Below are 23,179 nucleotides of genomic sequence, written 5' to 3'. Positions count from 1 at the left end.
TTCAAGAAGATGAAAATATTTTTACAGATATTAGTTACTGTATTTTGTCATTTTGTAATCTAAAATTGATAGGAATTAGAGTCAGAAATACAAGCTAGAAGTTAATGAGTTCATATACGCCCCAAAGAATTGAAAACTAGTCAAATAAATACATGTACACACGTTTATAACGGCATTATTCACAACAGCCAAAAGGTGTAAACCAAATACTCAGCAATGGATGAATGGATAAACAAACTCTCATGTATACATACAATGGAATATTATTATTCAGCAACAAAAGACACGCTACAATGCAGATGAACTTCAAAACACACTAAATGAAAGAAGCCAGACATAAAAGGTGACATTATATAATTGCTTTTATCTAAAATATCTAGAATAGGTAATTCATAGAAACAAAATGCAGACTGATGGTTGTCAGGGGCTGGATGGAGGGGAGAATGGGAAGAAATTAAATAGGTAAGAAGTTTTATGCTGGAATGATGGAAATATTTTGGAATTAGGTAGAGTGGGTGCTTGTGTAACATTGTGAATGTACTAAACCCCACTGAATTGTTCAAATTAAAATGACTAATTTTAGGCTATGGGTATTTCATCATAATAAATAAATAAAGGAGGAAGAGGAGGAGGAGGAGGGAAAAGACAAATGGTTAGTATCTCTCTGAAAATAAAAAAAGAAAACATCTCTGAGTTGGGAAGAAAAGCTAATAAATTCTTATCGTTTGATAGGAGTTACCACCAATCTGGATACCACCCTGCCCCAGATGCTTTGCATCATGGAAAGTTTAGAAACCTTCCAACTAGGTGTGAATCTCTGCTCTCTTACTCAGTGCCCCTAGAGGAACTATTCCCTGCATCTCTGATTTCTCATCTACAAAGAAACTAGTGGGCTCCACTCCACACAAGTGGATGCACCCTATATATTAAAGGACCTAACACGCTGAACTTACTCCATAAATGTTGGCTTCTTCCCCCACGTCCCTGAAATCCTATGCACATTGTGGAGCATTAGGGTATATTAATCATTACATCAGTCAGTGTCCAACAAGCAAAACAGAATCCACTCAGAGCATTTGAGCACAGGGGACAGACTACAGGCAATGGGTTATGTAACTGATGGAAAAGACCAAGAAGCAACCAAGTGAGGCAACCCCAAGAATTAGCAATGGCAAGAAACCAAGGCCGGAAGGAGGAGGTGTTACAGGTGTCCAGATTTAGAGAATCTTACCAATAAATGATTTTCCCCTTTGATTACTTTGAATGGGGCCAGGATTAGGGAGAGGCAAGTGAAGGGCCAGGAATGTAAAATCTAAGGAAGCACACTCAGGGCAGTGCACGTACACAACCCTCAGAGTGAGTGCCTCCAGATTTCGTACTTCACTCCCCCCCACCCCCAATCCCAGCCTTGGCTTTGACTATTTCTTCTATTAAATTCCATTAAAAATCATGCTTACTATTAGCCAGATGCTGTTTCCTGTGATTTATAGCTATTGACTCAGGTAGTCCTCTCAACAATTTTATGAGGTACACATTATAATGTTATTAACCTCATTTATAGGTGAGGAAACTGAGGCACAAAGAAGTGAAACAACTTGCCCAACATCTTGCAGCTGGTATGTGGTAACACTGAATTACAAATTTAGTTCTGGAAACTGGGCTTCTAATCAAGACACTATTCTGTCTCTACCATAGATTTTTTGCCATTATCACAAATTCAATACTCGTATATCTAAATAAAGCAAAATTTCACATCTTTCCACACAAGTTGATGCACCCTTCACATTTCTTATTTCTATCAATGTTTCTACTGCTCTCACAGTCAATGTACTATCTCAGGGAGATCTTAAACGTTTACCTCCTATTACTTTCTCTTCAGCCAATTGCTTATTCATTCAATGATATTTAGCGGGTGTCCACTCATCAATATACCAAGACGACAGCTGTGAACAGGACAGAATAGCTTGTAGAGATCACAGCCTCTTGGGGTGAAACGGACAGTGAAAGGCCTCTCTGAAAAGGTGATATCTGAGTAGAGAGGCCTCCATGATGAGAAGTTAGTGATGAAAATCTGGGGGAAGAGCATTCCAGGTGGAGTGAAAATCAAGCACAAAGTCTCTGAGGCAAGAATGAGCTTGGCACGTTTCAGAAAGAAAAATAAAGTAAGTTTGGATAAAGAGAAATGGATGTGGATAAAGCCAAAGAGGGAGGAAGGGGCCAGATTGTGCAGGCCAGCATAAGGGTTTGGATTTTATTCTGGATGTGCTAGGAAGATACTGGAAGGCTCTCAGCAGGCCGCTGTATGAAGAACAGACTACAGTGGAGCGTAGAGGACACTGGCGATTCCACCGCCCCCTGGATTCCTTTTACCAGGCTAGTGCACCCAAACTCCAATTGCTATGAGTCCCAGTTGCTAACACCTCACAGATGCACCCTTTTCCTGAGAACTGCCCTTGGCTGAAAGGAACCAGCCACCCAGCCAGGAAATAACCTGTAAGAAGATGATCTCATCCCTCCTACCTAGGAGTACAGCCCACAGCCAGTGACTGACTGACTCGGGGACACAACAGCCAATCCCCTTGCCCTCAAGAAGGGGCAACTCTTGGTGGTGTATTTCCTACTCCAGACTGGGACTAGACCTCAGCTCAACACAGGGTTTGGCCATGCTTCTTCCTCTACTATCTGCTGCTTCCCTACGCACCTTCCAGGTTTCATCGGAGAGTATTCCCACACCAAGTCCCTTGCACAAAGATCCACATCTCAAGCTCTGCTTCCAGGAACCTGACCCTAGACATAGTCAACGAAGGGAAATCTCTCAGCTATTTTCTTCAAGCATCATTCCTTTCCATTCCCAGCTGGTCCCACTTGCCCATTTCTCTTTCTGCCTATTATCATCTGTAAGAACTTCCAAATTGTATTTGATTCTCCTCCATTACATCTGACATTCTATACTCCAATTACAGATGAATTTTCCTAAACACCGATTTTATCATTGCCAGAAAAAAAATTTACTGGAACTAGCTTTTCAAGTTTTCCACAAGTCAGTCAGTCAGCCTGTCTGTCTGTCAGGCAGTCAACAAATATTTATTTGAGCTCATTGTATGTGCCAGACCTGTGTACAGAATATGAAAAAAACACAGTCCCTTTCCTTAAATTTATGTCTAACAGGAGAGTATGCCAACAATCTGACACTACCCAAACTTCCTGACTTTTTTCTTACCCTAATATAAAGCCTATCTAAGCCAATCTGTTCATTATCCATTGAGTACAGCAAATTCATTTTTAACCCCATCCTTCACCTATTCACACTGAAGTCCTTCTCAAAATCCAGTTTAAGATCTTCCCTTATTGCTTCAGCCCACAATGAGTGGAATCACTCTGAATCCTTAGAGCACTTGCAGCCCACACCACTTATCAGTACATTCACTTATTCAATAATGTTCCAGAATGTACCACAGGTCAGGCACTGTGCTAAGGAAAGAGCATACGCTATCTGGAATTATTATGTAGATGTTTTATTATAGTATACCCTATTTCGACTTCCATATTAGACCCTCAGAAGGTAAGAATCAAGCCAGCATTTATCACTTTGTTCCAAGGTATAAACAAGTTCACGACACGTGGGATAGCTATAAGATATGAACTCTTCCTGTGCATTTACATGTTCAACTGATAGCAATTTAATTTTTTCGCTTTTCCCAAAATACGAATTGTTCAAAGTAAACTTTATTGCTTGTTTATATCCTTACTATCTTTATTGCCTACTTCTCCCCAGTATGAACTTACACATGATTGATCTACCACCTTGATGCTCATGGATGATCAGAATGGCATAGAATTTCTTCAGGAAAAGACGACAACTTGCCAAGGAGAATTGCTTGGCAGTGAAGGTCTAGGAGTGGAGCAGACGGGAATGAGCTCAAAGAATATTTAAGGCAAATTCTTACATATTCCTCAAAACTCCCTTTGGGGCCATCTCTCCTAATGAGGGCTTTCCAGCGTGGACACCCTCCTTTCTGCTCTTTGTGAAGACGTCTACCGTGGAACTTAGCCCACGGTGCTATCCCTGCATGCACACTGGGCTAAACATGCAGTTCTCATCTGGTACATGGAGTCAGGACTCAGTAAGTGCCAAGTGAATTAACAAAGCTAAATTTTGTTCCGATAAAACTTATTTCAATAAAAGGAATGTATTTCTAATTCCATTACCTGAGAACATCTAATGACGCTTTACTGACTTAAAACATATGCAGTCTAAACTTAAAAAAGATCACATTTCTCAAGTTATAAATAGGTTTTCTGAAAGAATTTTGGATGGACCTAGGAAAACCACACAATAAAGCCTAATACAATAATACTAATGATGACTGAAATGTATTAATAATATACTAGATAGGCAGCATAGCCTAGTGGTTAAGAGCATAGGCTCTGAGGCCAAACTCTCTGGATATGAATCTTAACTTCATCTCTTAATAGCTTTATAAACTTGGAAAATTAAGTCAATCTCATTTCCTTAGGTTTCTTATCTGAGAAATGGAAACAATAATAGTAATTCCTTATCTGTTGTATAGATGAAAGGACTTTCTACAAATAAACCACTCATGTATAAATGCAAAACACTAAATGTTGGTGATATTATCATATTCATAATTTTCATCAAGAACTTAGCATATAGAAAGCAGTATGTTAAGGGCTTTATATACACTAACCCCATTTATTTTCACAACCTTAGGAATTAGGTAATATTGCCATCTCCATTTTACAGAATGGCTAAATGAGATCTGGAAGAATTAAGCAATTAGATCTGTATGACATCCATCATGTTACTCAGAGACAACGCTCAGGCTGAATTATTCCAGAGCCTACTTTCTTAACCAGGACACTGTCCCTCATGTGCCTAAAAAGTAACAAAAGAATTCCTCTAATTTACAATGACTGGATAGTGCATGCTTCTTCATTCCACTTTCCCACATTCCAGCATAGTCCCACCTTAGCACCATCTAAAAACAAGCTGCCCTTAGTGCCTATACTTTGGTCAAAATGTCCTTATGAAAACTGCTGTGACTCTGCTTACAAATCTTTGTGTCTATGGTCAATCAGAATAGTCTGATGCAGTAGAATAAGGTTTGTTAACCTTGGCAAGTATGGCATTATGTTATTCTCTGTTGCAGGGCTGTCCTGTACACTGTGGAATATTTACCAGCATCCCTGGCCTCTACCCACTAGATGCCAGTAGCACTTTCCCAGTTGGAACAACCAAAAATGTCTCCACACATTGCCAAATACTCCCCAGGAGTCAAAATTGCCCTCAATTGAGAATCACTGCAGTAAGGAGTTTGAGACAACCTCTTCTTTAGAAGTACAGGGAGCTGAAATAAGCTATCGACACATACCAAGCTTTTTTCTAACTCCAAACTTTGATCAAGCCTTTTTACCTCCTTCTTTGCTAGGCTATTTCCCTTCCTTCTCAACTCAGTGCCACCTCCTCCAGGAAGTTTTCTTTGATCTATTCCTATTCAGGCTTCACAGCTTCATCTTTGTGTCCCTCATTTTTTTGAACTTCTCCGTTTTTTTTCTATGTGTGTCCCTGTTAGACTTTGAGCATTGCAAGGGCATAGAATGTGTTTTCATCTATGTACCTCCATTATCTGGTACACTGTAAACGAGTGTGCTTGTTGGATGGTTAACAAAATAATAAAAGTTCATCATATATTTTCAATGTAAGTATTTGTTCCTGCTGTATAGTCAGCACCTGAAATAGTGTCTGTCACATTGTAGGTGCTCAATAAATATTTGTAGAGTATTTGTCTAACATGTCAGATAAGAACATGACAAGTATTTCATTAGTTAGATATTAGGTAATATTTTAATTAGGTAGATATTAATTTGACTTAGGTTTTCTCTGTATTTTGGGGAAAGATTAGATTTTTATACTCATGATTAATTAGCTTTTTCATTACCATGTCCCCCATTACATGTACTCAGAAAACAAGAGTATGTATCATGGAGGACAGCTCAGAGTAGGAGGAAGCAAAAGTCATAGGTTTACTGCATTACAATGCATTCATTGGCTTCAGAACCGGAAAAACTTCGGGTTGAAAAACACTTTTAAATATTATTGACTCTCACCATCCATTTCATTTACTCAATAATTCATTTAACAAACACGCACTGAGTACCTACCACACGTTCCCTACTGGAGACGCTATACAGAAAGGACCTTAAAGAGTTCTTGGTATTGGGGGAGCATAGAGTAGGACACCTGCCACAGTTTATGGTGGCCAAGAAAGGCTCCCAGAAGAAGAACGTGACATAGGACTTGGATACACGAAGTGGACAAGAGAGCAAAATCCAGGAAGAGGAAGCAATGTAGGTGAAGGCCCAGAGTCACACAACATATGATAGACCCATGGGAGGATACTAAACACAGAGATGGAGCAAGGAATGTGTGAAGCAGCCAGATCGGCCACTGAGAAGTCCCATACCTCCGAAAGCAAGCCATTCCATCTTTCAGACAGGTGAGGCCATTGGACAAATCTTCCTTTCATTATGGCAAAATCCACTTCCCTCTGAAACAAAGCTATTGAGACATGAGGATAAGGGCAGCTCTAGAGCAGCATGTCTCAAAGTGTAGGCCATGGGCCTCCTATGTGAGAACCGGCTAGAGAACCAGGAACCCTCATCCTTAGCAATAAATACCAGAAGATTCTGTGTTCATCACAGTTCTCCGGACATACGCCTTTGTATGATGAAATGTGACTGAGGACCGATGGTCAGTGTAAACACGATTACATCCAGAGGTGAGAAGAAAAACAGAATCTAATTCTTCCATGCCAGCACAGAGAACCTGAGGATGAAGACCTGAGTAGGTGTTAGCTTTGATAAGGAACAGGATTCATCTCAGAGGCTGGAAATAGAGGGAATGAAGGGTAATCAAATGATGAGGGGATGCAGGCTATGTGGGGCAGAGAAGTAAGCTGAGCATGAGAACAAGAAATTTAGTGCCATCTAAATTCCCTTTGAACTTCTAGGAAAATGTACTAGCCATAGCTAATAAATGCTTTGCACACCTCTGTCTGTCCTTAACCTTCTCATCTCAAAATCCTAGCATCATCCCCACCCCAACCAAGGGCTTAGGCTATCTTGTACCTTTGTAGGATTGGAAAAGAGTCTCCCACCCACCCCCTATGGTGGAATTAGAAAAGGGCAAATCCAACCCAGTCCCTCAGCTGTGCACGATGAGCAGTGCCCTTTCCAAAGGTCACAGGCTCTCCTCTTCCTTCCTTCCTTCCTTTCCATAATAGCTAATAAGCACCTACTATATGCAAAGAACTGTAAGAAATACAAAGGGAAGTATCCAATGAAGAAGAGCGCCACCATCACCCCCCCCTCCAAAAAAAAAAGATTAAGCAGAGAGGAGAATGGGCAAGAAAGGGCTTTCCAGAGAGGATATAAGAAGGCTGAGAATCTCAGACCTATTGATTCCTGGGAGAATCATTTATCCCAGCACTCCACTTCTGACCATTGTCTGGTCTCAGACAATCATTAGCATAACCATTAGCCTCTCTGCAATGTAATTATTCTTGGGCTGGCTTTCTCTGGCCCCCTGCCAAAGGGGAACATTCACACATCTACATATGAATTTGGGGTAGGGAATTTTTTATATACTCCTTCTAAAGGTCCACTCACAATTCACAGCTAAGGAGGCTGTTCCAACGAGGTCTTTTCTCTCCCCTCACCACCACCTACTTGGGATATGGATGGTTCACAATGGCACCTATTTCATTTGGTCCTTCATCCATCCATTGAACAACATTTATTGAGCATCTATTAAGTGCTAGGCCCTGTGCCGGAAAATGATGGTGACTAGGCAGCCACGGTTTCTTTCCTAAGCAAACTTGGTCTAGAGGGAATACCACACACAATTACTTCACCAACAATTACAAATCTGATTACAACAGGGGACACTGAGAGTGCAATGGGAGCTTATCCTTACTAAGTGGGAGCTTCAACAGAGGAGGATCAAATACAATGCCTACCTGTGCGTGAATCTTTACTATAGGAGCCGTAGAGTTCTGCTTCAGAGAATTCCTGACTCTACCTTGTGACAGTACTCTAAGCAAAGTCTCTCAGTCCCCACACACCCAACTGCCAAAGAAGGGGTCCTAGTGTCCCCCTTATCATCTCATCCCCTCCTTTAAATTTGCTAGCCACACCTAATGGGTTCCAAAGCAATAAGGATCAGATCTATCCCAGTCTTCCTCTCCTCAGGCATTTCTCTCTAGAAAGTCAGGAGTCCATTCAGTGAGGATGGGATTGGGGCCATATTCCAGCTCCTCGGAGACTGCCAAATTCCCTGGACTATTCATACACTTACTCTCCTGCAGCATGTAGAGAATGTTATGCTCCAACCATAGTTTATATTTTATTTTGAAGACTCTAACTTCTATTATATTTTCATGGTTTTGTTTATAACCAAATCATGAAAAAAGATAAAGCACTTTCTAACCTGCTTCTGTTAGAAGGTCTATTATAATATCATTACTTCAAACAAGATAAGGACCTACCTCAGTCTACTTCAAAAAAGCCAATACTTGTTCGTAAAATGAAATAAAGCTGGGTGATCCTTGTATTGCAATTTTCCACTTAACATGTACTAGGCCAAAAATAATAATAATATAAATACATGGTGATGGAAGGAGAACTGACTCTCGGTGGTAAACAGACAATGTGATACATATATGATGTATTACAGAAATGTACACCTGAAACCTATGTAACTTTACTAACCATTGTCATCCCAATAAACTTTAGTTAAAATAAAATAGGATATCTATTAACATAAAAATAATAATAATAAATACTGCCTCGATCTGTCACCAGAATAAATGAAGCAAACTTGCAAGGTGAAATCCGTGAGCTTATTAAATGTTCTTTTTAAATCTTCTTTTTAAATCTTCTTTTTAAAAATGCATTCTCTTGTAGTTGGGCAATAAATTGAAAACACATTAATGCTGACTGTCAAGTAGGTATAGCTAATGACATTAAATATAAACAAGCACATCATTTATGGATGCAAGATGAATTTATAAAATATAAATGCTCTGACAGTAAGAAAATATACTGCTATATTCAATTATGTCATCTGCTCAAAATACAATTGCTTCTGTGTTTGGTAAATAGATTAAATCCAGGTCACATTCCTGCATTCAACCGAATTTCTAGTCACTCCTTTTTTCTAAATACTAGTGTTCTTTGTTTCTGCATGTTCTTAAGTGTCATCATTTATTGCTATAGGCGTGATGGCTATATTTAACTAATAATGACAGTGGTTGTCATTAGATTTTAACTCAGTAACACTAGTCTGACACATCATTTGAAGTATGTCTTCAATTTAAATTTGATTAAAATTACAAACATCCCATCCATTGTGTCAATCAAAATGTTGTAACCCTTTCCCTGAACTTTTCTGTGAACTTTCTTGAAATAAGTTATGGCAGCTTAACGTTAAGGCTAGCCTTGGGTCATAAATATATTTTAAAATATGACTCTTGGAATAGAGCAGAGCAAGGACATTTGGGGCTCCTGTTATAAAAGGATCCAATTTTGACTTACACCCCAGAAAAAATTCTCAAGACAAAAAGCACAATAATGCTAAGAGTTCAAAGGCTATAATTCAGATTCTCATATCATGTTGTATACACAAGTGTTCAGTAGGCATTTTAATTTGGTTGTACGTATTTCAAGATCTCAGACCTAGCAAACACCTTTGTTAGTAAAATCAGGTACTTGTGATGGCCTGTATGAAAAACTGGTGGCAATACAATGTGGACACCTATTATATATGGTAGGCTTTTACACACATCATCTTATTCACTCCTCATAATAATGCAATGCGGTATATACTACTATTAGGCTCAATTTATGGATGAGGAAACTGAGGCTTAGAGAGATTAAGTGATTTGCCAAAATTCACGCTGTAATTTGCTTCTCTGGCAGTGATGAAGAAAATAAAGACGAATGTTTGTGTTGTTGTTGTTTCCCTGAACCCAGCCAGCTATTCTGGGAAGGTAGGAGTGAACATAAGATTCTGATTAATAGCCTTGGGATCTTAATAGCATTTGGAATCTTAGTTATGCTTATAAAATGCTATTCTCAATGTTCTCTTCAGATTAGGGATTTACAGACATTTATTATTCAAATAATTTATGTATTTTGTTTTAGAGAAACAAGATAACATCCAATAATCCTTTAAGATATCATTACCTCTATTTTACATGGAAAAACATTAAGGCGTAGACCAATCTATGCAAGGTCACGAAACAGAAACTAGATCTTGCAAGATCATCTGACTTCAAGTCTAGTACTCTTTCCAGTAAATAATAATGCATTTTTCATGTTTATCCTAACAGATGTCTGAAAACTTCAAAAACAAATGGTTTGAAAGGCAAAAACCTCTGAAACAGTTACTGTAGAACATATAAATGAATTCTCAGATAAAGTGACAAGCAAAGTAGGCAGATAGCTGCCTAAAAGATTTAAAGGTTACTTTAAAATTGCCTCCTTTTGTTTCAATGACATTACTTATTCTTATGAGACTATCCTTTTTATTTCCTTTACAACTTCTTTTTTCCTTTACAACACTTCACCACTGTCAATAAATACCTTATTTAGTTCTTTATACATGTATGTCTATTGCTCCTCCCATCTCACTAGGACCTAAGTTCCAGGAAACCTCTGTCTTCTTCACACCATACCTTAAAGCTTGACCCAATGCCTGGCACACTGTAGGGACTCGATAAATATTTGTTGAGGGGATGACTGAAAGAACAAATGGTCTCTTTTTAACTATTGCTCTGGAAACCACACATTTTTTTTCTTATCTGCCACACACTCTCTCAGCTCTATTCTGGGAGATAATCTCTCTGTCAATTCTTACCCACGCAGAAAACAAGGTGAAAAAGATAATGTTTATAAACTTTCTGAGTTAATATTCTAGTGAGAATAAAAATGTATCAGGTTTCTTTGCAGTTGTAACTGAAAGACCTTATCCAAAATCCTGAGGTTGGATGTGATTCCATAAATTGAAATTTTTGGATTTCAAAAAGCTCATACAGTCCATATATCCTAATGGCGCATATACACAAACACTATGCTCAGCAAGGTCTAGGGTAGCAGCCCATAATCAAACACTTGACTATGCCAAGAATTTAGATGTTTCTCGGTGATTTGATATTTTAACAATATGAAGAGATGCTGCCACCCATATATTTCTAAACTTTCCTATCGGCTAGGACTTTTTTTTTTTTTGTGAGGGGTGGAAGGAGTTGGTGGTCTACCTCTTGCAATTATCTTTAGATCCACATCTATTTATATAGTAAGGATACGCTACACACTGATTTACAGGTTTAAAACTTTTCAAATCAGGAATACATAAAATGCACGCCTATAGTTAGCCTCTTGTAGAAATAGGTAAAAGCAGCAGCACATGCTGTCTCAAAAGAAAGTGCGTTTTTTTTCTCTATAAATGGCATTTTCCTACTTTTGAAGCTATGCAGCTAAGTGGGAGATAAGATGGGCTGACAAATAATCTCGCCTAACACCTATACTATTCAAACAATATGATAACAGGGAATTTGGAAAAAAGCTAACTCCTGCTGTAGCTGCCCGAATTCAGTAGTGGTCACCAGGCGAGTATCAGCATTCATTTTAACAGGGCTAAAGCAGCCATTGGTGTCAGCAGCACTGTAGCATTGTCTTAAGATCCAGCAGCAAGAAATGCAAGGTGTGATGTGATGTGGGTAGTGGGTCACTTCTTGAAACTTGTGCTTTTAACCCAGCCATTTAAAACCCAACACATTCAGAAGACATATAATAGAACAAAATATAATGCACAAACCAGGTTCATTAAACTAATGCATTTTTTGAAAAACAAAATATGACAGAACATTTCATTACTGACGCAGATACGAGAAAAAGTGTTATGCTGCTATTTATAATGCATCTTGTGTGTCGTGGAATTGAAATATTTCCAAATCATCAATAATTAAAACGATGAGAATCCATCATTTCACTGACATTTACTTCTACATGAAAAGATGGCCTATTTTAAATGTGCTCACACATATTCTTGTCAATCACACGCTGTCACAGCAAATTACTTCATTTTTAGAATCACATGGCAGATAGCAGAAACTTCTAGGTTTAAATTTAGATCTTAGGTGTAATATCAAGAACTCTTTTCATGGATTTTTTTTTTCTGTGACTACATCTTCAAAATACAGTATACAAAAGACATAAAATCTTATTCATAATACTCAGTTACACCTGGTTAACAAAACTCAGGACTGAAATGAATCAGTCAATGTAAATGATAACTCTGAAGACCAAAGAGAATAGGATATATAGGAAAGAATTGAAATATAAAACTAAAAAAATTTTTTAAACAATCAGAGCTCCATACAATGGAAATTTGACCTAATGAATTAGGTCCAAACAGTTTTTTCCCCTCATCTTCTTTAAAACATTTAAGCAACTGCAGAGTGTGAACCTATTCTTATGCTAGGTTTGCATTGCTCACAGTTCCTAGCAGTTGTAAAGGTGCTGAACTTTTATAAACCCCATGAATCTGATGGAAGAATTTTCACTGTGCCATTAATGCAGAAGATTCAGGAAACTGAATATAACCTAAACTGCATGCCCATAAATCTGAAAACTTTTAAGTGCTTTTTCAAATAACTCATTAACTACATCTCCACAATTCTAGCAGAATCATTAACAAATTTCAGAATCTCCAAATGCCAGAATTATGAGACCTAATAATAGTTGATTTTTATCAACAGTTTTTATAAAAATATTTCTATTTTTCCCATAGACAATTAATCTTTCTGCTTAAGCATTCAACTTCAAAATGGAAGAATTATTCCAATATTGCATTTCAACAGGGAATGCTTCATTTCAGTCTTGACCTTGGCCTGACCTCTATATAAAAGCTTTGTGTTTTGAGGTATGTGATGAATAGCTCTCTGGCTTTCTATTAAATCCAGTGCCACTGGTTGTCAACAGTGATGTTCAAAGGGGTGGTAGGTAAAAAAATCATAGATGTTCTGTACATATTTTTCTACCTTAGTAAATCTGGAAATAGTTCTAAGTAAGGCAATTTTCACTGTCTACGCTGCTTTTCCAAAGAACAAGAAAAAAATGAAGTACGGAAATATAATTGCCAAAATATACACAGACTTATTTGGACTTCCTATGCCAGAAATAAAGTAAATTTTTCTTTGGAGGACCCATTTGATTTACACCGTTGAACAGGGCTCTCAGATTTAAGGACTTATAACTTATTTACACAGTTTAAGGTCCTTAAAGATGAGGACTTCCATCCCTACGCCAAGGACTACACATATAGTAGATACTTAATAAATACTTACTGGCTTAAATTTAGATTAAATTGAATTTAAAATCAGAAATGAAAGAAGAACGATAAAAAAGAAATTAGTCTATGAGCCTCTTGATTCATCTGTCTCTGATCTAGTTTTGTAGCTGGTACATAGTAGGCTCTCAATGAATGTTTGCTCAATGAACGAAAATAGCATATTAAAGTCAGGACCACTTACTGACTCTAATGCCTGCTGGTTAATTGTATATAAAATATTCTTGCTCATTTAAAAAGATAAAAGAATAATACCCAATTCTGCCAACTGTTTTACCCCTATTTACCTTTAGCATGTTCAATTTTCCAACTTCTGAGAATGCCTCCTTACTCTAAATTTATCTACCACCTTAAAAACCATTCATAAATATTTTATTTTTACGGTACACTCATGACGACAAGTTAGCAAATTATTGATTTATCTGTAAGACACACGAAAGGTAATTTTAACTTGATTTGAAAAAGTGTGTATGACATATATATGAAATATGTATATATGTGTGACATACATACATATATATAAAATATCCCCATGCCCCTCTCAAATTATCTAAATCAAATTGTACATATTACCACATATATACATATATACACACATATATACATACATATAATATTTATTTGCATTTATATTCTTAATGTTCTGAAAGAAACCAAATGTCAGTCTTTAGGCTTATCTATGAGCTTAACTTAGATGAGTGGTTTTTTTCCCCATTATACTTATCCTAAGTCTTTTTAATGGACATGTGATATGCTAGTCTGTGTCCAAGCTCACCTACAATTTCTTTTCTCAAAAGACAAGGCACATCTGCCACCTGCTCTACTCCGTGTCCCAGCAACAACTGTCGAGCAGCATAAAGATTGATTATCAGTCAAAAACCATTGCACAACACCAGATTTTGGTGGGTTAAGCTTGCTGATCCAGCAAGAGATGGTGTGAAATTTTCAGGAGTGTGTGCCAACATTTTGGTGCTAAAAGAACAGCAGTGCATGTCACAGTGAAACACAGCCAAAGATATGCAGACAAAGCAGAGAAGTTTTTTTGTTCTGGACTTGGCTTTAAAAAAGATAAAAGAGAAAACAAAAAGTAGGAGGAAATTACTTTGTACATTTAAAAATCATCCACTAAGCTGAGTCATGTGTGTAACGTTGCTATTTTTGGCATACATGTCCAGGAAATTTTCGAAGAAGCTTAGCTATAAGTAATTTTTATTTATCTCTTCCACAATACCATCATCATATGAAAGGCAAGTAGTCCTTATTAATAAAAATAATCAAGGATCTTAAGAAAGTCCTCATTCCTTAAATATCAAGCACTCATTCCTGAATATAAAAAAGACACAGAAACATTTCCCAAGATTCATGCTTGTATACGCATACAAGCAGATGATTCAATGAATACAAAGTAAAGGTAGCCACATTTAAAGTTAAAGCAAAATTTGAAAAATATTTAGATCTACACTATCACATAGGTAATTTTTACTGAGTACTGTAGCAACAAGTTTCTTTACAAGGACCAAATTATCTTCAACTTTCTATTGAATTAAAGAAATTATTTATTTCCTGATGATCAATCATTATCAAAGAGACAGAAATCACAGTATTATTTTATATAATAACAGTAATGGAGAAAGAATTTTCATCACCTCATCTGTAATGTATTCCAGAATTACTTTTCTTCTATTTATGCAATTACTGCCTAGACTTGCCTTTGGTTCACCAGCCTTATAGCAGTTGCAGGGAAAAAAACACACCAAAAAACTTCCAATAAGGTATAAAAAGCATAGGAGAGTACAGCAGTTAGACACAATGAAAATGCGTATGGCAAAGTTCGTGTTATTTAAATGTGATTACCATATATAGGGCTTGATAACAGACTGGGTATGACACATATTTGGAAGAATACTCTTAGGTAATGGTACTTTCATTTCTCTCTTGAAATGAATTCTTTACAACTAAAGAAAGAAAGAAAAATGTTTGGTTTTTATTTTAGGAAATTTCCACATTTCTGACATGTTAGAAACAATGCACTTTTTAAAAAAGACCTTACCTGCAAATGCGTCTAAAATATTATATATTTATGTGTATATTTTATATATAATTAATATTATTAGTTGTATTATGTATATATAAATATACATATACATTTCAAGGTAAAAAAAAGTCAAGCTGCAGCACTTACCTTATAAAAAATTTATTAGGAAAATTACATGTATATAAGAATTATACGTTCATTACTGGCCACGTTTTCATAATTATGTTAATGCCATCTGAAAAAAGGCCAGTAGTGTAAATGAATAAATGATACTGGAAACTTTGAACTATTTTCTGAGAGAGTAAGTCTAATAAATCATATCTGTTGGGTGTCACAGAAACTAAACAGTAAATTCAATAATCTCTGATTTAATTTATTATATTTTCACCATTTAACCTCCTGCAGGCTCCCTAATGTCTATTCAGATCTATATTAAATTAAGCACCAATGCTAATGAAGGGCAATAAACGTGGCTGTCAGTGGATTTTTCTTTCATTAAGCACATTATCCTCTTACTGAGCTGTAAATGCGTAAACATTAGTTTTGTTAAACCATGCAAAAAAGACAGGATGAAAATCATTTTTTAATTGCACCCCTTAAGGAATTTACTACATGTGGGGATAGGTCATTTTTTTTTTCCTTTTTTACCTTTAATTTTTTTGAATGGATCTAAAAAGGGCTCTCCCATTGAAACATAAATGTCGGCTTCAAGGGGTATATCTTCAGGTTTGAGGGCTTCAGTGCCGTCTGCCAGGAACACTCGTCGTGCGGCCATGTTCAGATTCAGCTTTTCCGTGCACTGCTCCAGCAACTAGAAAGAGAGCAAGAGGTAAGAGAAAGTGATTTACAACAAAGGAAGTAACACATTTCCACGAAACAAAAGGTGCTAACAATCAAAGTAGAAACTCATTGAGTCACTTACCAGAGTTAAGTAACTTGAGTAACTCCACCAATGGAGTTATTTTTCTAGCAGTTGAAAAATATACAAATGAAAGGTAAAGCACAGCACTGAGAATATGTAAGGATTGACTAATTTTAGTCCTAAATATTCTGTCAGTTTAATAACACTACAAGATATAAAGCCATGATATCTGTTTATTTAAATATACTACTTAAATATTGATAAAAAAACAAAAGGAATGAAATGCCTGTGAGATCTATGTGTATGTAAGCAATATACAGATTCATATTACTAAAAAGAAACTTTTAACACGGTAATTGTCATCTTTCTCATCTCTTATATTATAAAGAGAGTAAAGAAGAAATAAAGCTGAAAACTTTTGAACACTAGTTACCAAGGTGATGGTTGGTACAGTAACTTTGGCAAAGACTGTTCTAGATCCATTTTTGTAAGCTGTTACTCTAATCACTCTGGGTTGAAGTTTGTGTCTTTGAGACAATCGATGCCAATTCTGGGCTGACTGAAATTTTAAAGAAGAGAACGCTGCAACTCTGAAGGAAGAAAACACACAAAAATCGGTGCATTAATTAGTAATTAATTAGTAAAAACATTTAAAAAGATATTATCCTATATTTTTTACAGATATAAGCCCCAATGATTGTTCCTAAGTATTCTTCAGAAACACTTTTTATAGGATACTTAAATATTTAAAAATATTTAATACAGGATAAGTTTGCCAAAACTATTCATGTAAAACACCTATCTCTGAATAAATCATTTTAATCATTTTACTTATAAAACATTACAACACTCATTTTTTAAATTATATTTTATATTAATTATGTTTTGATAGAAAGCAAATAAACGTAATATAGTCTTACCATCATGAAATAGCAAATGGTAGAGATTTTCCCTTAAATTTTCACGTTTATCCAAGTTCTTTGATTTTTAAAAAATATTTGAAATTAAAATAAATTACAACTAAATTTTTTATTCTTAGGTTAACTGTAATTGTTTTCATTTCAAATCGTTTGGGGGCAGTAAGAGAAGATTTCTAAGTTTTGTCTTCACTCAAAATCAATGTCAAGCCTTATTATAAATAACATGTCAAATTTTTTACTTTAAAGTTCTCTGACTAACCTGGTTAATTTTTAATGCCAGAGGAGCAAAGTAAATATTTTAAAATAAAAACTTTCGGGTAATTAAAATCACAATATATCCATCTACTCAAATATATCAAACTAAATAATAGGAGTATCAGTTTCTTGTCTTTTTTTTGTTTTGAACAGTGCATTCTATACATAAACTTTTAGGTTAAAAATTTATGATAACAATCTTGATGTGAAAACACACAAAATGGTTTTACAGTATGCTCATTTCAATTTAATTCTATTTCAAAATATTGGTTACATATCAAAAGTATGCATTTCTATTTTTAAACCAATATCTGGTAAGCAAAGGTATTTCATGGTCCGAGCCTAATTCTGCTTCAAACATTCTTTTCTGAGTTTCATGTCATCCAGGTTGAAGTGTACTTCATGCTTTCCACAAGTATAATTAGCAATATTCTCCTCTGGTGTTTTCAAAGAAAAAAAAAAAAAACAGAAACAAAACCCTAGAGATAGAGATGTGTTACATTTTAATGTCTGAAATAGTCAATTTAATCATTATAAATTACTCAAAGGAAAAAGCTTCAACAGTCAGTTAAAAAGAACAGAGAACAGCTTTGATTACCTCAGTTGACCCACTGGAGCACTGACAGGTCTGTCTTTCTTGGATGCTGATATAAAACAAGATTTGTTTCTACTGTTTGATTTGTAGCTATCTGGGTCTGATATTTCATCATGGCTATGATCCGATGCTGTTTGATGTGTGGAGCAATCTTGAAGTCCTGACCCTTCTGATATTGCCGCTGAATGCAAAAGTCTGTTGGGGCCAAACTGAGGCTGCAAATAATCTTCAGTAGTTTTAATAAATGCTTTTGCCTGGGATGACATAAACTCTCTGAAAGAAACAGTGCATGGAAGAACATAGTGAATTGAAATGTAATCACTTATGAACAACTAACACATAAGAACTAGTTTTGTGCTATGTGCTAGACAAAACACTACACATGTAGCCATTATTTTGTTTAATCTTTACAATATTCCTTGGAAGTGGGTATTATTTTTATCCCCATTTTACATACTTAAGAAATTGGGGCTCAGGGAGGCTAATGAACTTGCCCACATTCAAATGATCAGTAAGCTGACAAGGTGGGCAATTGAACCAAAGGCGGCCCTAAAATAAAACCTACATTCATAACCATTAAACTTAATTGTTTATTTATAGAAGAAAGCTGTGTAATGCTTGAAATAATGGAAGTAAAATTTTTAAATTCGTAGATTCATTTATTAAACTCTACCACTCTGCCAAGTATTAGGAAATACTAAAGTTATAGAAATGTGGCTCCTACCCTTGAGAAACTTGCAAACTAACCCCAAATAAAGAGAGAATATATGTTAAACAAACAGCTTAGAACTACGAGTGTGCATTAACTTTAAAGGAAAAAAAAGAATTCCTTGATAGCAAATGTATGTAGGCTGGAATAAACTTGGTAAAGTCTTCACACCAGACCTGAGATTAGGGTGACTAACCTCCTGGTTTGCTCAGGACTGTCTTGGCTTTGGCACTGAAACTCAACACCCTGAGGGTTTCAGATGATACAACTTATTACCAGGATGCATTGAAAGGTAAGAAAGTAAAACCACTCCAGAAGGGCAAAAAGAGAATTAGAAGACCATTCATTGCTGTCCAAGATAGACTGGTGACTTAAGAAAAACTCTAGTAGACTGACACAGTTTTGGTCTCTGCAATCCCATCTCTCCTGTATCTATCTGCTTTTTCTTCCTGTATCATTATTTCCTAACCTACCTCTGTCCTCTTCCTCACTCCTCATGGCTTCAGCTAACTTTCTGTATTTGTCTCCCCATTTCTACATCACATTACTTTCTACAGACTCTCTCTGCATGACTCCCACTTAATGTCCCCACAAGTTTAATTTCATCACTAGCCAGTATAGGACACTTCTGTTGGGTAGAATGCTCAAGCTAGGTGACCTCATAAGCCACTGGCAAGACTGTGGTTGGGTAAGTATCCATCATTGACCCCCACAAAAATCTATGAATAGGACAGCAGGATAATAAGGTACAGAGGCGTTAGAGTAAGGTGGGCCCTTGGATGCCTCCCAAAGGAGGAAAACATAATTAGCAGGGGCTAGCATGGCCTATCTAGTACACTGAGATAAGCAGAGACACTATATATTGATTGCCTGAAAAAGCACTCACTAAAATACATCACACAATTTAAATTCCTACCGAATGTTTTTAAATTTAACAAATCCTCAAAGGCTATTCTGATTCTTTTGATTATTTCAATATTAGTCATTCACTTCTAATCATAAACAAACGAATGTAATACTGCAATCGTAAGCCCAGTCTTTGAACCACTGGGCCCAATAGTTTGCTTTCAGTGCTGGCCCAAAGGGATGTGGATTACAAGGTAGGACTGTCTTTTTAAGTGCCAACCTTCAAGGTGAGCAAATAACTGCCTGCATGATAATCTCATTATTATAATACAGGACTTCATTCGCCCATCAAAATCCTCCCCATTTATTTTGTGAGTCCCTAAAATGGTGCATTATCAATTCCTAAGTGTTCCCCAAGTCCCCATGAAAATGTTGGTGAGAGTCACAGCTATTTCCTCTCATGACTTCGCTGCTGCCACCGCCCATCATAAAAACAGTGAGGTTCATGTGAAGGTGCTTCCACAGATCCCAGTGCTTGGGAAGCTGTAAGAGTTCAGCACAGGAGTGGGAGAAGAGACACCTCTCCAACCCAACCCTCTACTAAGTCACCTGGAAGCTGAAGCAGTTCATATTATCTTGTCCTGAAAGTCTATGCTATGTCTCTATGGTAAAGCCTTCATTATATCTGTACATATTTCATAGACACACTTTTAGTACGATTTCTATGCTACCCTCATATTTAGGAATGTACTTCCTTCCTGTGCACTGACATCTGCCCTGGTAGATTTGATAGCAGGAACCACTATATCTCAATCATTATTCCCCACCATCTAAAACGCTAGATCTCAATTTCTTTCAAATACCCACTTCATCATTGTATTAGTTCTTCTTTTACCACTGGTATAAGAACATTTTTTTCCAGCCTGAAATCCACTATATTAGGTTGACACAAAAACATCAATCACATTACTTCGGAAATACACCTTCTTAAAAAATATCTATCGACCTATCAATCTATCAATAAATCAATCATGTATTTAGCTATCGATATTAGTTTTCTATTGTTGTGCCACAAATTACCATAAACTTAGTGGCTTAAAACAACACCTATTTATTATTGCACAGTTTCATGTATCAGGAATCTGGGCAATGCTTAGCTGGACCTTCTGCTCAGGATTTCAAAATGCTGAAATGAAGGTGCCAACTGGGGCCGCAGTCTCAACTGATGCTCAGGGTCTTCTTCCAAGCTCATTCAGGTTTTGCCAGAATTTAGTTTCTTATAGCTACAGAACTCATAATGACTATCATTTTTGAAGCTAGCAGGAACTCACCTTTCTAACTTTTCTGTCTCTGACCTCTAAACTCTCATTTAAGAGTTGATCTGATTAGGTTAGGCCCATCAAGGATAATTGCCCATTTGATCAACTGAAAAATAAATGTACCTTAACTACATCTGCAAAAGTCTCCTTTGCCATATAATGTAACTTAATCACAGGAGTGACATTCTATCATATTCACAATCCCACCCACACTCTTCAGGAGGGAATTACCAGGCATATATACCGGGGGTGGGAATTTTGGGGACCATATTAAATTTCTGCTCACTATACTAGCTATACAATTACCCAGGTTTTATTATCCATTTTTTATATCAAATTTAGATGCAGATATATTATTTTCTGGAAAATTCTAATGTAATTACTTAAGTACGCATAATTGTCATTGTCTAAGGAATCGTCTAATGTAATTTTCATCATTCAACATATTTAAGAGAATTTGCCACAGATTCTGATGGGAAAATCCAAAGTGGTACTAAAAAAAATGCTTTGAGATTATAATGCATTATTATTAGAATAAACTCCTTCCTAAAGTGGACATTTTAAAGAATGGTGGGGGGAAGCATTTACTTGGATGTGAATGTTCTGGTATGTTTCTTTTAAAAAACGTAAGCTACTTTACTGCTCAGTGAGTTTATTGTAAGTTATTGAAAAAAGATTATTTCTTTTAGCAATTTGAATAATTTATTAGAAATTAGATCATAAAAAGGGTAAAACAAATGTGGTTATGGGTTATATGTATATAAACTATATAAATATTTATAAATATTTATATAAATATTTATATATATATATTTATGTGTGCTTACAGGAAGATGAATTAAAACATGTCAAAATTTAAGCTTAAAGCATAATGAACAAAGACTATCAGTTAATTAAAAATTATCAAACTTTAGTTAAATAAATCTTTTAAACAACTTCTACATGTTGCAATGGATATGATAAATCACAAAATTACACAGGCATATGAAGAGATTAACTAAGCATTTATCCTTTTCTCAAACAATACTATACACCTCATCTTACTGGCTTTCTACTATAATCAAACAGGTTATCAGGGACAAAGCTTATACAGTGTGGGATTTACAAGCCCTGTGATATCCCCGGCTAGTATTTAATTATGCTTTACTCTCTGTGATTTTTCATTACATCTAATTTACAATTTTTTCTTCACAAGGCAACAACCAAGTCAAGATGTGAGGTTTACAAGTATAAGAAAATATGCTCAGGAAGAAGTATAGAAAAAGCAGATAAATAGACCATGATGAGATTTAAGAGTATGACTCGAGTTTTGACAAAAGCAATTTTTCTTCTAATTGCCTTTGCTTTGACGGCATTAGTGAATTTTAGTGGCTTTTTATAGCAATTTGAGGAAAAAGCCTAATGAATTCATTCTTGTCGATCTAATAATAATCAATAACCAGGTGGTATCGCTCATCGCCCCTGTAACATTCCTCAGCTGTAACTGCACCACGTTGCCTCCGGAGTTCTAACCTGTACGACTCTTTGCCAATGGTGTTTACTCAACTAATCCATAGCCATCATTGTACATCTTTCAATAAGTATTTAATAAATGTTAACCTGAACTCAATGCTTACATTTTCTAGAACCCTCTTTCATAACAATAATTGTCTAGTGGAAGAGAAAATGTTAAACAAATAGTCCCAGTATAAATTTACCATTACTGGCTATGATTAGTGCTGTGAAGAAAAAGTCCTGGCTACTAAGGGTGAAATTCAGGAGTCAGGGGTATAGAGAAGGTTTGAACAAACCTGTACCAGCTGCCAAGACACATGAGAGGAGTTAACCCCACCAGATCCTAGTCAATCCTATTCCCAATCATTCCTTCAGGTCCTGTGTATGAATTAATATACTGTTTTGTATGTTGATATGTTTGCTTTGTGATTTATTATGTGATTTCAGATGATTTTGTATCCCATTCTGTAAAGGTAAGACCTTTGTTTTACATATTTTACACTTCCACCTGAAATCAACCAGTGATTGATATAGGAATTATTCTTTTATAATTACAACATCGTGCAAAAATGTCACAAAAATGCCACTATCAAGAAACAAATGTAATTTAAGAAATATAATATTGCTCAAGCCTAGAGTTATATTGGGTAATACTAATTATATCTAAGAGTTATTCCTCCGATTTTTGGCATCTTAGATAAAAAGAGACAGT

At 36.1% G+C, this 23,179-nt stretch overlaps 1 protein-coding gene across 2 annotated transcripts in view; it reads right to left on the bottom strand.

Moving 5' to 3' along the window:
* The window catches only part of DCDC1 (doublecortin domain containing 1), a 383,234-nt gene that overhangs the window by 333,099 nt on the left and 26,956 nt on the right, over positions 1-23,179 (bottom strand). For both annotated transcript variants that reach the window (XM_081062445.1, XM_081062446.1), the window contains exons 4-6: positions 18,103-18,372; positions 16,763-16,919; positions 16,116-16,278 (exon numbers count right to left, since the gene is read on the bottom strand). In XM_081062445.1, coding sequence (XP_080918571.1) covers positions 16,116-16,278; positions 16,763-16,919; positions 18,103-18,372 — 590 coding nt within the window. The remainder of the gene's footprint in view (positions 1-16,115; positions 16,279-16,762; positions 16,920-18,102; positions 18,373-23,179) is intronic.

Source organism: Rhinolophus hipposideros, assembly GCF_964194185.1.
Source record: "Rhinolophus hipposideros genome assembly, chromosome: 10".
Taxonomy (NCBI): Eukaryota; Metazoa; Chordata; class Mammalia; order Chiroptera; family Rhinolophidae; genus Rhinolophus; species Rhinolophus hipposideros.
Note: the sequence above shows the minus strand (reverse complement) of the source record. Positions and strands in the feature narration are given on the sequence as shown.